At 44.1% G+C, this 15,028-nt stretch overlaps 2 protein-coding genes across 2 annotated transcripts in view; one reads left to right on the forward strand and one right to left on the reverse strand.

Moving 5' to 3' along the window:
• LOC112136347 (A disintegrin and metalloproteinase with thrombospondin motifs 8) overlaps positions 1 to 11,210 on the reverse strand; it is a 22,536-nt gene extending 11,326 nt beyond the window's left edge. Inside the window, exons 1-4 of the mRNA XM_024257983.2 lie at positions 10,409 to 11,210; positions 8,557 to 8,796; positions 2,429 to 2,561; positions 2,161 to 2,328 (exon numbers count right to left, since the gene is read on the reverse strand). Of these exons, the coding sequence (XP_024113751.1) occupies positions 2,161 to 2,328; positions 2,429 to 2,561; positions 8,557 to 8,796; positions 10,409 to 11,053 (1,186 nt within the window). The 5' untranslated portion in view covers positions 11,054 to 11,210. The remainder of the gene's footprint in view (positions 1 to 2,160; positions 2,329 to 2,428; positions 2,562 to 8,556; positions 8,797 to 10,408) is intronic.
• Positions 11,211 to 13,916: 2,706 nt separating this feature from the next.
• LOC112136348 (A disintegrin and metalloproteinase with thrombospondin motifs 15) overlaps positions 13,917 to 15,028 on the forward strand; it is a gene marked incomplete in the record, with an annotated part of 19,091 nt that continues 17,979 nt past the window's right edge. The window contains 1 exon segment of the mRNA XM_024257984.2: positions 13,917 to 15,028. Coding sequence (XP_024113752.1) covers positions 14,176 to 15,028 — 853 coding nt within the window.

Raw genomic sequence — 15,028 nt, forward strand, 5'->3', positions numbered from 1 at the left:
GCGATTGAGTTTAATATCCCTGATCTAATGTGATGTGGTGCGGTCTTGTTTTGGAGAAGCTCATGCTCCAGTGATGGCTCTCAGTATGTCTTTGTCTGGAACTGACAACAGTTACATCAGCACAACAGAATGAACATTCTCCACTGCATGAGTTTTCATGGGACCCATTTCTCTGCAGACAGAGAACAAGTTCTTCCACGCCAACTGTTGCACTTGGCAGCAGAGGTGGAGAGCAGGAAGGAATGCAAGCTGCATGACTCAGTGGAAAGGAAGGTCCAGCAATCCATCCAGCAATGGTACAAAGTAGTGCTGGGCGATATGACGATACATATTGTGTGGGCGACGGAAAAGTATCTATCATGCCATTTCTCTTCTATCGTTTCTATCTTTTATAACAAAATGTGATCAATTACTATGCCAAATACTTCATTCAATAGTCGAAACCACGTCAGTGTGTACAGAAAAAATGTATATAAGTGAAAACAAAGACAAATTAAAAAGAGATTCTTCACAAAGAAACTCTGTCTTGTGCAGAACGATGGACGTGGAAAAGCTTAAAGTTGTTTTCCTGGAGCAGAAACAGATAGATACATCAATGGAGGCGACCCAAGAAGAAGCACTTTCAGCAAAAGAGGAGTGCGTCTGTGATTTGGTAGCATTTAAGATGATTTAAGACGTCCGACGATGAACAGAAAACAGCAGTTTGTGAACAAGCTAGGAGGCTATTCCTGTGCCGATGCTAACACAACAAAGCTTCTATCACTCAAGGAAAGTCCATGAAATGGAAAATATGAGATTAGAAAAAACAAGAGATCAATCAAGCTGTAGACAGGGGCTGTAACAAGTATCTGAGCACTCGGATTCTCACGATCTGCTCCTGAAAATTTGACTATGAATATTTGCGACGTCCAAAATGCTGATTTGCAATCTCTATAAATATAGTATAGTAGGACTGTCAAACTTAGTCGCACAAGGGGCCAAAATCCAAAACACACCTTAGGTCGCGGCCCAAACAAGATAAACATTAATAGAACACTCTAAAAGTACATTTTTAAAACTTTAAAACCTTAATGTATTAACAAAATTATGAACTCAATATATTGCATTAGCTGAGATAATACTAGTGTGAATGCTGTAAGCTGAAGTTGGTCGCTGAAGATGCTGAAATTGATAGTTAAAAACATTGGAGATGATAGCTGAAATCATTGAAGCTGGTAGCTGAAAACACTAAAGCTGATAGATGAAATCTCAAGCTGATAGCCAGCTAAAATATGAGCTAAATGCCAAATAAGCCTAAAAAACGAACAAAAAAAACTTAGGTTAGCCAAAACAGCTAGCATGTAGCTGAAACATTAGCTAAACTCCAAAAAAGCTTGAATCTTAGTAAATGCCAAAATAGTCCAAAAAGCTAGCAGAATGACAACTGTTATAAATTTAAAACTGTAACTTTTTAACGTAATTATAAATAATAAAAAGGCAGGAATATTATTCCAGAATAAATCAACTTAAACCTTAAATAACTTTCAATATTTTACTTTCTGTGGAAATATATTTTGTTAAAATTATACAAGTTAGAAATAAGTGCAAGATAACATCGGTCCATTAATAACAATAAAATAAAATGATCTGATCCAGATAGAATTACCTTGACTGCCTTGACTTTGACACATAAGTAGTAGAGTTTAGTTATCATGTAGTAAAATATTGATTTCTCTGAAATACAGAATAATACTGGATTTAAACTTATGAACTAAAACAAAGTTGAATGAGCAGTGCTACTGTCACCAGAAGTAGACAAATCTTCAAAATAAAGTGTCAGTGAAGCTTCCTGTTTTCAAAGTAAAACCAGTGAAAGCTTTTTTTAAATAACTTGTTGATTTATACTGTGATATATATCGTTATTGTGATATAAAATAATTTTGATCATGATATCAATTTTTTCATATCGCCCAGCACTAGTACAAATAGATGCATCATACAGAGAGACAAACTGGAAGCAGGAGAAGGGTGGAGGACAGGATGTGGAAATCATGAACAAGACATATCTTAGTTCTAACCTATAATTAATTAGAAGGGAGCAGCAGCACTGTTAGTCAGGAAAAATCTTCCTTATGAGTCAGCCTGTAATTTGGAGGAAGCAGACTCCTGACAAAAGCTCACCGTGTCCGTTGTCAAAGAACTCTGTGATGTAGAGGGCACTGCAAGGCGACCAGGGAGCGCTTTTGTTCAGGCTGACAAACAGAGGAGCCATCAGGTAGTGTCCTCCCAGATCCCCAAACAGCCTCTCGCATGGCTTTGAGTCATCGTGGGGCATACTCAACACATGGCCTGCAGAGGGTGGGGGGCGTACAACAACAGTTTAAGGGTTTGTTCAAGAACAACTCAAAAAATAACGTGTCATGAAGAAGGATTGCAGGAGTGGACTGACCGAGCTCGTGCGCAGCGGTAAAGCCAGCTTGAAGGCCGTTGTCCTCGATGACAGAACAGCTTCTCTTGGGATCGCACATCGTTCCCACATCAGCAACACCGAGCGTTTTGCAGTCCTTCTGTCCACAGATGTCCTGCAGTAGCAAACAGAAGACAGAGATGCTTGTGATGGTCTGTGGGTGTTCGCATTTCTACAGGAACCCTGAAGTTGTCAGCTGTAAACAGGCTGCTAGACGTGAAAATGACAAGTGGCCATTTAAAGACCAAAAATGTAAAACTACTTAAAAATACATCTTTACATGACAGTCTGTAGCACTAAACTACTTCTCCAAGGATTGCATCATCCATGTGAATGAGGAACTATGGCTGCTTCTGATCAGGATGGCATCATTAAAAAGAATGTGTGAGAGTGTGACTCCAGTGTGACCCGAGTGTGACCCGAGTGTGACCTGAGCGTGACCCGAGTGTGACCCGAGTGTGACCCGAGTGTGACCTGAGTGTGACCCGTGCAAAATGGTTTGATTCTGGCTCCAACCAAAATTATGTCAGTTCTGTCTGCATTTTTTTTGCAATCATACAGACATTTCCATGTTGGAACCAGACAATGCCAGAAAGCATCGATTGGTCCAAGTCTGTCTGAGTCAACGTTTCTATGGCAACCACTCTCACCAATCAGGAGTGAGAGAGGTTGGAAGTTCACATCTCGACCATTTGAAGGAGAGCTCAAGAGAATAAAGGAAAGTGGATCCAATTATTGATCCAAATATTAATCCAAACATTGATCAAAACATCAATCTGAACATGGATCCAAACATTGATCCAGACATTGGTTTGTAACTGGACTGAGATCTGTTGTGGCAGTAACTTCATTTCCCATCCTCTGCCATTCTCCTGTTTTTATTGTTACCTTGTTTTTGTTTTTTGTTTTTTTTAGCGTCCCTCATTAATTTATTTAGCCCCATTGTAAGTGCTATGGCCAATCAAAAACAATGCTCTCAGTGAGTCCACACTATCACACTGGAAATTCTAGGACGCCGCACCAAAATGGTTCCTCTCGAGTTCACTTGTACTTTAGCCTAACTCGATCTGTGAAATATTTGGATAAAATATCTGAAGTGAACGTGAGATTAAAGTTAGCAGTCTTTGACTGCATGCTTTAAAGAACGGCAGAAATATTCTGCTTCTTTTGTCTTATATATTTTGTAAAAGATCCTAAATGAAGCGCCTGGATAGAACAGTTGGTTTAATGATGACTGGCACACAGGAAATCAGGGTTGGATTCCCAGGGTGTGAGATGAGCTTCATCCCGTGTGGGTCCTTAGGCAAGACTCTTCTTTCATGTTACTGCCTAACAATTGCCTCGCTTCCACTGAGCAGTCCAGACTGGACCGGACCGGGCCGGACTTTGGAGCGTTCCCATTACAAAATAGATGCATTAAAAGGGACCGGGTGGTACCATTTCTGCTCCCCCGTTGGTGGTAGGTCCATAGAAAAATGGAATGGACCCGTGAGGGCGGAGCTTCTGTCGTCACACGATGTAACCCATTGATTGGTGGAAAGGCTTTACGACAGGAAGCATCAAACCAGCGCTTTCCAGACTCCAGATCCAAACCAAAGGCTTTGTCCTCTTTTCTGCTGTATTCTTCTTCATCCCCCAGAATCTTTTTACAAAGAACAATGTTTTCTTTATATACAGTATTACCACTTATGCACGAATACAGAGACACCCCCCTCCCCCATTTCCGTTTTACCCAACCCCTGCAGTCAAAGAATGTCCGTTACCGATCCAGACTGATCAAAAACACTTCTGATCTGCTGTGTCAACATTTATTGAAGAACATTGGAGTATTGATCAACATAAAGAGGTTTTTTTGTTTTTAATTAAGAACAATAGATTGTTCTGCAGCGTTAAGGCTGGGTTAAAAAATTGATTAATCGATTTGAATCCACTTAAGCTTCATGTATCAATAATCAATTCATTAAAATATAGATCGATTTAGCACATAAGGCTAAAGTCTTCTAGCTTGATGCTAATGTTTAATGGAATTTCCCATAGAGTGGCTAATGCTAAAGCTAGGTTGACCTAAACATACAATACTGACTAAATGAACATCTTTATAAACTCACAGGAATTTTACAAACTCTTTCAAGGAAATATTTTTAAAGTAACTATTTGTGGTCTGTGGTCGTTTTTTCCCCTCATACTGTCATCTTTTCTTGAATAAAGTGTAATGCTACAGCATGATCGCCACCTAGTGGTCAAACTGAAACGTCCTCCAGGAGAAGCAGAACAATGTTTACAATATTAATGATCTGAACATTTTAGTTAGAACTTCTCCTTTAGAGAATCCATGGAACACTGGATGATATTAACAATCTCATTATTTCACTGATACATTTACAGTATGTGAACTGGATCAGATTAATATAAATATATTCAAATCATACAGTAGATTATTAATGTATTTCTAAACAAATGTGGACAAATGTGTAAACTCAAAATTGAATTGAATTAAAGAATTGAAAGAATCAGAAAAAAATCTGAATCAAATTGATTCAGGCTCTTCTGAATTGAATTCAGCCCTATGAGGCGTAGAGACGGCTTCATCCATAACAAACACCTGCTGCAGATTATAATGATCCTGCGCAGTTATCTTTTTAATTTTCCTGATGCAGCTTCTCTTTCGTTGTAGCCTCACCGTTTCGACGTGCAGCATCAGTCTACACCCCGCATGCACTCTGATGGTCCAACGCTCAGTGGAAATGCTCACTTGAATTGCCCGGACTGTTCTAAACCGGTCAAGAGAGGACTGGTCTGGTCCGTAGCACTCAAAATAGTCTGTCTCTTCCTGTAGTCCCCAGCCCAGATAAAATACAGGATTGTGTCAGGAAGAACATCCAGCATGAACTCTGCCAAACCACCTGCGTGAACCAGTGAAGGCTACTTCCCTGAGGTGACCCCTGATAGGATGAGGGGAACAGGAACAGTCTAAGTTAGATTGTTTTGCTGGGGTTAAAAAAAACTTTCTTTGAATCAAAAATGGTTTCATTTGATGTGGGATGGTTAGGAATGTACTTTACAGGCTGTGTTCCCACATGAGGAAAAAGTGCTGCCCTTCAGCGTTCTCTATAAACACCAGAACCCAGCTGTGATGCAGAAGACATCTGGACATGGAGCCTCTGTTTGGACCCAGCTCAGCATGCGTTTGTACACCTTGTTCCACAACAACAGCCCTCACACGAGGAAGCAAACGCAGGTCGGATGTATGGACTCCAACTCAGACTAACTTCCTATATGACCACAGGAATATCAAGGAAAAAGGTTTCCTTTACACCTCATAACCCGTCCAGCGATCGCTTGGATTAACTGTGGGGCGTGCGGGTTCCAACCTGAACAAGAATTAAACTCCAAGCTGGGCTGCTTTTATCATCATGCAGGGGCTGATTTGTGGTGATATTAAAGTTAGTTCTTCCATGAGGAGTCTCGCTATGTCTTAGAGCTCATGTCAAAGTCAAGGCCCGGGGGCCGGATCCGGCCCTCTGGGTAATTCTACCCTCCAGATCATTTTATTTTATTGTCATTAATGACCCGATGTTATCTTGCGCTTATTTCTAACTTGTATAATTTTGACAAAATATATTTTTATGGGGAGTAAAATATTGAAAGTCATTTAAGGTTTAAGTTGGATTATCCTGGAATATTTCTGCCTTTTTATTATTTCTAATTATGTTAAAAAGTTACAGTTTTAAAAATTCACATTCTGCTAGCTTTTTGGACTTTTTTGCATTTATTTTTTAAGCTATTTTGGAGTTTAGCTAATGTTTCAGCAACATGCTGGCTGTTTTGGCTAATTTAGGCTTTTTTTCAGTTTTTTTTTTCCATTTTGGAGTTTGGCTAATATTTCAGCTGCATGCTAGATGTTTTGGCCAACTTAGGTTTTTTTTTTTTTCTGTTTTTTAGGTTAATTTGGCGTTTAGCAAATATTTCAGCTATCAACTTAAGCATTTTTTGCTATCAATTTCAGCATCTTCAGCTGCCACATTCAGCTTACAGCATTCACATCAGCATTATCACAGGTAATTCTATATATCTAGTTCATAATTATGGTAAAAAATTACATTTTAAAAATTTTAAAAATGTACTTTTAGCGTTCGATAAATGTTTATCCTGTCTGGTCCGTGACCTAAGGTGTGTTTTGGATTTTTGCCCTTTGTGTGATTGAGTTCGACTCCCCTGTCTTAGAGTAAACCTGAACTGGTTTCACGATAAAGGACGATTGAAACGCTGCCTCAACACATTGCGGATGATTCGTCTTCATCTGGGTTCTGACTCACATACTGATGTCATACAGCATTAAGCCTGTCATCATGCCAGCTGCACACTGCACTATAAAAAATAATAACACAGAAATCCCTCACCTGACACGGTGTCCGCTGACACCTTGTCAGTCTTTTGATTCCAGATGGAAAATAGAAGAGCCAAATAGCAGAGAGAGAGCTGATCGCAGCCCAGACCCCGAGGACTCGTCAGCCAATTTCCTCTCCATAAAGAACAGTTTGTTTATTCTGTGTTGACGTTCCTCCCGCTTGGAAAAGATTACTGCCATTCCATCAGTACGATCTGCTTTCTGCAAGCAATCTACCACTTTATCGCCCAGCAGGTATGAAGGCAGGAGCTTCAAAGTAAAAGTCTTTGCTGAATAGGCGACAGTCAGAGATATGAGGGAAGTCTAAAGCTGGTATTTTCACCTTTTAACACCAGAGCTCCAGTCTTTATGTTGTTTCATTTAATGTAATTTTTGAACTGTAAATCTACTGGAATTATTGTGTTAATGGTAGAAAAGTTACAGTATACTACAGATTTTGTGGCGACATCTCAGGTGTTAAAGGCTTAAAGTGCTGCTGAAGGCACCAAGATTGGAAGGACGTTTTATCTGCAATCCCTCATAATTGGTGTTTCACAAAAACTTGTACAGACTTTTCGTGAAAAGTTCAGTGACATTTAGAGCTGGGCAGTACAGCCAAAAAATCTAATGTCCAATTTTTTTATTCCAAATTTGATCTTAATCATTTTTTTCTCCCTATTTTTATATCCTTTAACAGGGGTTACAAATGACAGAATATTTTTTAACAACTATTTTATTTTAACATTTGGTTGTCTTCTTGTCCGCTTTGTCCCTTACGGGGTCACGGGGGTGCCGGAGCCTAACCCGGCTACTGAAGGGCGAAGGCGGGGTTCACGCTGGACAGGTCTCCAGTCTGTCTCAGGGCCTCAATCACACACATTCACTCTCACATTCACACCTAGGGGCAATTCAGAGTCACCAATTAACCTATGAAGCATGTTTTTGGACGGTGGGAGGAAGCCGGAGTCCCCGGTGAAAACCCACGCATGCACGGGGAGAACATGCAAACTCCACACAGAAAGGTCCCAGCTGGGATTCGAACTGGGGCCTTCTCGCTGTGAGGCGAGAGCGCTAACCACTGCGCCACTGTAATATATTAACATTTCATTTGGAAATTGGCTCGAAGACAAAGTGCAACTAAATACAATGTGTAAAAATGCTTGTAGAACTTATTGAACTATCCAGAAGGAGACTGAGACCTAGAGTCCTTGTTTGTGTTTTCTGACCATAGCAACATATTTTATCATCCTGAAGTTTGTTACCTGGTTGATATAAATACTGGTGCTGTTCCTGAACTATCATGCCCCTTTTTGATTTATCACTGACTGTAAACACTAAACACACCACTGCAAATGGCATAGATAAACATGCTGGTACGTGTTTATTTACAAATGTGTTTAGAGTCTGGTTCCTTCATATCTTCATACAAACGTTCAGCAAAACATGGACAAACAGTTCTGTCTTTGTTCTGGAGGTTTCCTTTCATCGTTTCTGCAGACTCTACTTTCACTTTAAAGCTGATGATGACTCCCAGTAAACAATGTAGTTCTGTGGTTTTTAAAGACATCTTTACCCAGAGAGCTGCCGCTGTTCACTCATATGCTAGTCAACATTGTGATACTGTGAAGGGTCTGTCTCTCAGTCCTCTGCCAGCCGAGAACAGAACCCCTCCAGCTCTGAGCAGAACAGTTCCAGCTCTCTCAGGTCCAAGTGTGAGCCTCACCTCTCTGGTGAACAGCATGGCGGTGTCGTAGTGTCCCGGGTCTCTCTGGCTCGGTGAGTTGAAGAGCTGCTGCCAGGAACAGAAGTTGCGCAGAGTCATGCCGCCGTTGCTGGAGACCCGCGGCCCCACCTCATCATCCTCCACCACCAGCATCTGCACCACCACCACATTCACAGAGTTTTTGATGCTGGGGTGCTTGTAGAGCTGCGCTGTCACCGCCATGAGCGTGAGGATGTAATGCTGTTGACACAGGCAGACTCGGGTCAGTTCTCAGAGGCTGGATGGACCTGCTGTGTGTGCTACACCAGCTTTAACAACCCTTGTGCTATCCTAGGTAGGCTGACGTTGGGAGCAGGGTCGTCTGGACCCCACAAGACAGGGCGCAGAATTTTTAATGATTGTCACTGGTGTCCGTAGCAAACATAAAATCCTGTCCACCTTCGTCCACATTTGTCATAGGATAGGTCACACGTCAATGTAAGGCTCATCTGGACCCCATAAGAGAGCACAAGGGTTAATCCAAACATTTCAAGCCTTAGTGAGTGTGAAGACCTGGATGGAGACATGTATGCAGATGATGACCTTCTCTGACTGACCCACAGCACTGAAGCCGATGAGCTTTAGCTGCAGAAGACCAGACTGACGCTATAACCAGTCATGGACTACAGGGGCCACTGGGCAGCAGTGCAGAGGACATGACGAGGGAACTTTTAGATTGGGGCTGATGTGTGTTAGCAAGCTATGCATAGATTCAAGATGGTGCTGGTAGGCTGTAGCATCTGTAACTTTTCATCAATGATAATGATCACTTCAGACAAGAAAACGGTTGTGACAGCAGTAAACTGCAGCTGAACAGAGTATTTTTCTGAGTCCAGTGCTAGCATCTTTGAAGTAAAACAACACTGGCTACAGACAAGGTGCATTTAGAATCTTTGGGTTGGGGACCACTGATTTAGAGCACACGTGTCAAAGTCAAGGCCCGGTGGCCGGATGGACTTTTTTTCAGTTTTTTTGAATATTTTGAAGTTTTGCTGTTTTTTTCAGCTACATGGTAGCTGTTTTGGCTAATTTATTTATTTATTTATTAGTTTTTTAGGCTAATTTGGCACTTGGCTAATATTTTAGATGGCTGTTAGCTTCAGTGTTTTCAGCTATCCATTTCAGCATCTTCAGCTATCAGCACTAGCATCTTCAGCAGTCAAATTCAGCTTAGACCACTCACACTAGCATTATCACAGGCAATGCTATATCTAGTTCATAATTATGTTAAAAAGTTAAGGTTTTAAAGTTTAAAGATTTTTGCTTTATTTTGTTTATGCATGACCGAGCTCTATCCTCTGTCTCCACCATGCAGAGAAAGTTTCTTCTTTTGATCTCAAACTTTTCCAGCTGTCTTGCAGGAACGTGGATTTTTCAGGGACAAGTATAAAGTCTAGAAGACTTGTTGAGAAAATCCAGAATGGCTGTAGTTCATCAGCCCAGGATGTGTTCCCTCTTTTGGAGGTGGGGGCTCTGCCATCCTCTCGGGGGCGGCTCTGCACATGTGCAGCAGCAGCAGGATCAGACTCCATAAATCTTATGGGGATGTCTGGGCTGACGCAGCTCAGAGGAATGCGCTTCTGCATTTTTGACATTTCTTCGGAGTGATCTGTGTCTTTCCTGTGGAAAAAAGACCCCCCCCACACACACACACACACACACACACATCAACACGCACGCACACACACACGCACACATCTGTACAGTCAAAACAGAGCCATCAAACGCAGCTGGATTTACTGTCCTGTTTCAGGTCTGAGGAAGTTAAAAGTGCATTTACGGTGTGCGCGCGTGTGTGTGTGTGTGGCCTGACCTTGATGTCCTCCCCGTAGAAGCGGGTCATGCTCAGATCCGCCACTGCCAAAGTCTCTATGAAGCGCGGCGCGGACACGAAGCGTCTGTCTCGCCGCGCGCTCCCTGCGTCACCTGCGCCGTGCGTAAAAGTTTCCGCGCGGATCGTCCTCCTCCGGATGAGGTGCGGCCGCTCTGCGGAGTCCGGCCGCGGCAGACCACCGAGCTGTTTGGGTTCGATGAAAAACTGTTTCCCGTTTGTGATGAAGGAGCCGAAGATGCCGGAGCACAGGCTGACCGCCACCACTGAGTCCCGGTCCCGACCCACCCTCCCAGAGTAAAAGCAACCCCGTAGAGATCCACCCGTCTCCTGGGTCCGGTTCGGAACGCCGCTGTCCGCAGCTCGGATTCTGCGGATGGAGAATGAGGGCGCCATGAAGCTGGCGTCCGGGACCAGGTTCAGGAGCAGCTCCTCCCCAAACGCCCGCAGCGCGAACACCGGCGGCTCCGCGCTGCGCTTCCACAGGCGGCCGCGGCTCCGCGCGGGGATCCGGACCGGAACAACGTCCGCAGACTCAAAGGAAGAGGCGCGCGCGGTGCTCACACAGCTCAGGAGCAGTAGTACCGCGCACGTGGATGCGCACAACATCTTCAGATGTAAATACATGAACAGATATGACTTCAGCCTATCCGGTTTGTGGATCGTGTTCTCCGTCAGGCTCGCTCTCTCTCCCGCTCTACCTCCGTCCGCGCTCGCGCCCACTATTTATACTTTCTGCTCTTGAGGACACGAGCGCATTATTTTTGACATCCTCGCTGCTGGAAACTCTCCTCCCACTCCAACTTCACGAGAAACTCCAGCAATAAACGGATCCAATCAGAGCGGGCACCCACCCCTCCATCACACACGCACACACACCCCTCCATCACACACGCACCCCCTCCACCTCCATCACACACACCCCTCTCATGAGGCGGTGTGACAGCCGCGTGCTATTAATAACGCGCCTTGGTTATTTTAAAAATGAAACACAGAGACCCCCCCCCATGGAAACAAAGGAGGGCGAACGATTGCAACAAAGACACACGAGCAGTCTAATAAACAAACAAACAAACAAACAAATACAGATGCAGGATAGAAAGTTTTCCACTGCGCGTGCGCAGGAGAAGCCGTCACTTTCATCCGGGAGGCGTCACTGCACGCCTCCACCTGCAGGTGGCGCCAGAGGAAAACAAACAGGCTCAGGTGATGGGGCTGCAGTAACGCCTACCTGCAGGACGGTGTCGCAGTAGTTTGTGATGAGACAGCAGCTTTTCCAGGACTGTCACATCTCTGCTAATGTTGTTGTGTTAACTCTCAATAAAATAAACAACAAAAGACTCCCAGCCTCTGGCATTGGTTCATTTTAAGAAACAATAACATTGATCAAACTTCATTAGAGGACATTTGGACATAAGTTGGCGGCTGTGGAGCAGTGGTCGGCTGGCCAATTTTGGATTAGGAAGATTGCAGGTTTGATTCCCACCTCACCCTGCCTGGCCATGTGCTGAAGTGGTCCCCGACCTTTTTCAGGTCACAGGTCGGTCTGAATGTGGCCAGAGTTACCTACAGCAAAAGTCCCGCCTGACTTTGATTTACTACTGTCCTGGAAAGGTTGGTTTCACATCTCCTGATGTTATTTGTGGAGAGCAAGGTGAGGAGGGGGGGTGATGATGATGGTTTACGCGGGACAAGCTTGAGCCTCCAGGGTTCGAGGTCTTTGGTGAGGACACCTCTACCAGCTTGGTTTTGATCATTTTTTGGACTAAAGACAACTAGATCCTAAAGACTAAGTTCACAGGATTCAATATACTGAATTCCAGATCACTAAAACCACATGTGTCAAAGTCAAGGCCCGGGGGCCGGATCCGGCCCTCCAAGTAATTCTATCCGGCCCTCCAGATCATTTTATCTTATTGTTATTAATGGTCCGATGTTATCTTGTACTTATTTCTAACTTGTACAATTTTAACTAAATATATTTTTATGGAGAGTAAAATATTGAAAGTTATTTAAGGTTCAAGTTGATTTATTCTTGAATAATATTCCTGCCTTTTTATTATGTCAAAAGGTTACAGTTTTAAATAATTAAATTCTGCTAGCTTTTTAGACTATTTTGGCATTTACTAAGATTTTTTAGGCTATTTTGAAGTTTAGCTATTTTTTTCAGCTACATGTTAGCTGTTTTGGCTAATCTAAGTTTTTTTTTTATTTTTTTAAGGCTAATTTGACATTTAGCTAATATTTTAGCTCTCTTTAGCACTTTAAGACTGTAAGCCCCTCCCCCTTTGATCTATTTATTTATTTCGTTAGAAAACCGGCCTTTCATTCCAACTTTCTGTTTAATCCGCATTTTGTTTGATGTCATGTCTTAACTATCAATTTCTTCATCTTCAGCGGCCAAATTCAGTTTACAGCATTCACACTAGCATTTTTATCTAGTTCATAATTAGGTTAGAAAGTTTGGTTTTGAAGTTTTAAAAGTTTAGTTTTAGAGTGTTCATAAATGTTTGTCCTGTCCAGCCCTCGACCTAAGGTGTGTTCTGGATTTTGGCCTCGTGTGTGATTGACTTTGACACTCCTGCTAGAGTGTGAGGAATGAAAGGCAGCAGGAAGAAGCATTTTACTTCATTTATTTCTGCAGCAGCAAACCTCATCACAACAGTGCCTGTCTGCCCAGAACTTTATTGCTCCATGTTGTGTCTTCGTAGATTCAGCAACAATTTGAAACTTAACTGTTTTGTTCGGGAGTGGACTGTAAAAGTGGAACCCGGAGATGTTGGTTGAAGACGTTTTATTGGAGGTTAATGTGTCACGGTGAGCATATGAACGTATGGAAGAATTAAGTTGCAATGTTTTGTTTTCCTTCTGAGGCCTCCAGCTGCTCCAGGCCAAAGGTCAGGTGCTTGATCCTTGCTTTGTCAATCAGAAAGGTGGAATGTTCATGGTGTGGGCTTTTTTTCTGTTTTTTTTTTTTATTATTCTTTCGGGTGATTAAAATATGGTAATCATGTTTTAACTTTTCATTTCTTTTTTTTCCCCTCACTATTTTTGGTTTCTTTCATGCTCATGTTTGTTGGAAGAACTTTGGTCAGACTGCAGCTGTTAAAATGCTGGTTCGGTTCAAGCTGGGTGATGAACACGGTCGTGATCCCTACAGGACCAGACAAACAATGGAGAATAAACCGAGAGTCAATTGAGTCTGACTCGGAGCATCTGAACTGCGGGAGGAATCCTGAACCAGAAGACAGCAGCGAAGTTCCTGCAGAGCCTCCGGGACTGCAGCACCTGCAGCACCTGCAGCACCTGCAGCTGGACGTGAATTCTAATCCATTTTATTGGTTTGTAAGGAAGTTATTGACATAGATTTAAAGCAGAAGTCTTCATCTTCTATTGTCGAGAAGATCGAATTATTAATGAATCTTAAAAGTTGTGTTGATTCAGTGCCAGACTTTTTTGGATAAATGGTCCGGCTTGGAGGCGCGTGCAGGCGCGCATGTGCGGTGGAGAGGGTGTGGGTCCAGCTGACTCGCTCCACAGCAACAATAATTTTGGAGAGCCAGTCCTCTGTCGCGCACGTGGGCGTCCGTGTTCGTGCGTGGCTTTAAAGCGTTGAAGCTCGCGGAAGTGGCTCCTAGAGTGGAGATGGCGCGAGACCTGGAGGGGAGCGCGTGTGCGCATCTGCCTTAAGCTGAGCGCCTCTGCGCGCAGAGGCGCAGACGCGGCGCAGCGCAGCCCCAGAGGCAGAGATGGCCGCGCACTTTCGCCTTTTGCTAATTTTGGTGCACTTCTTTCTGAACTGGACAGCCTCGGACTGCACGGAGGTGGACGTGTGCGTGCCTGTGCGCGTGGCTCATCCGCAAGGGCGCATGGAACGCACGCCTGGCGCACCGGTTGCGTTCAAGCTGACCGCGTTTAAGCGAGACTTTTTCCTCCACCTGGCTCCGGACTCCAGCTTCCACGCGCTGGAAAGTCCGCCACCCACGCGCACGCGGCTGTGCTTTTACGCGGGCCACGTGAACGCAGACCCGGACTCTGTCGCTGCGTTGAGCATATGCGGGGGTCTGAGGGGGGCATTCTCCTTTGACGGTATGGATTATTTCATCGCCCCGCAGAGCGGGGACCAGCAGGAAATAAAGCACACCATCAGCCGCCGCAGGAGCGGCGCGCACGAGCGCAGCAGGTGCGGAGTTTCACCTGACTCCAACCTAACCCTCTCCCTGCAGAAGTACAGCCACATGAAGGAGATGTACTCCAACAGCCTCACCCAGGGCTTCTGGGGGTCCCTGGGGAGATCCAAGAGGTTCGCCTCCACCCCCAGGTTCGTGGAGGTTCTGGTGGTGGCGGATGAATCCATGGTCAAGTTCCACGGGGACGACCTGAAGCATTACCTGCTGACCCTCATGTCCGTGGCCGCCAGGCTCTACAAGCACCCCAGCATCCTGAACCCCATCAACATCGTGGTGGTGGGCTTCATGGTGATCCACGAGGCCAACAAGGGTCCCAAGGTCTCCAGCAACGCCGCCCTGACTCTGCGCAACTTCTGCTCCTGGCAGAAAAAGCTCAACAAACACAACGACCAGCACCCGGAGTACTGGGACA

Source organism: Oryzias melastigma, linkage group LG13, assembly GCF_002922805.2.
Source record: "Oryzias melastigma strain HK-1 linkage group LG13, ASM292280v2, whole genome shotgun sequence".
Taxonomy (NCBI): domain Eukaryota; kingdom Metazoa; phylum Chordata; class Actinopteri; order Beloniformes; family Adrianichthyidae; genus Oryzias; species Oryzias melastigma.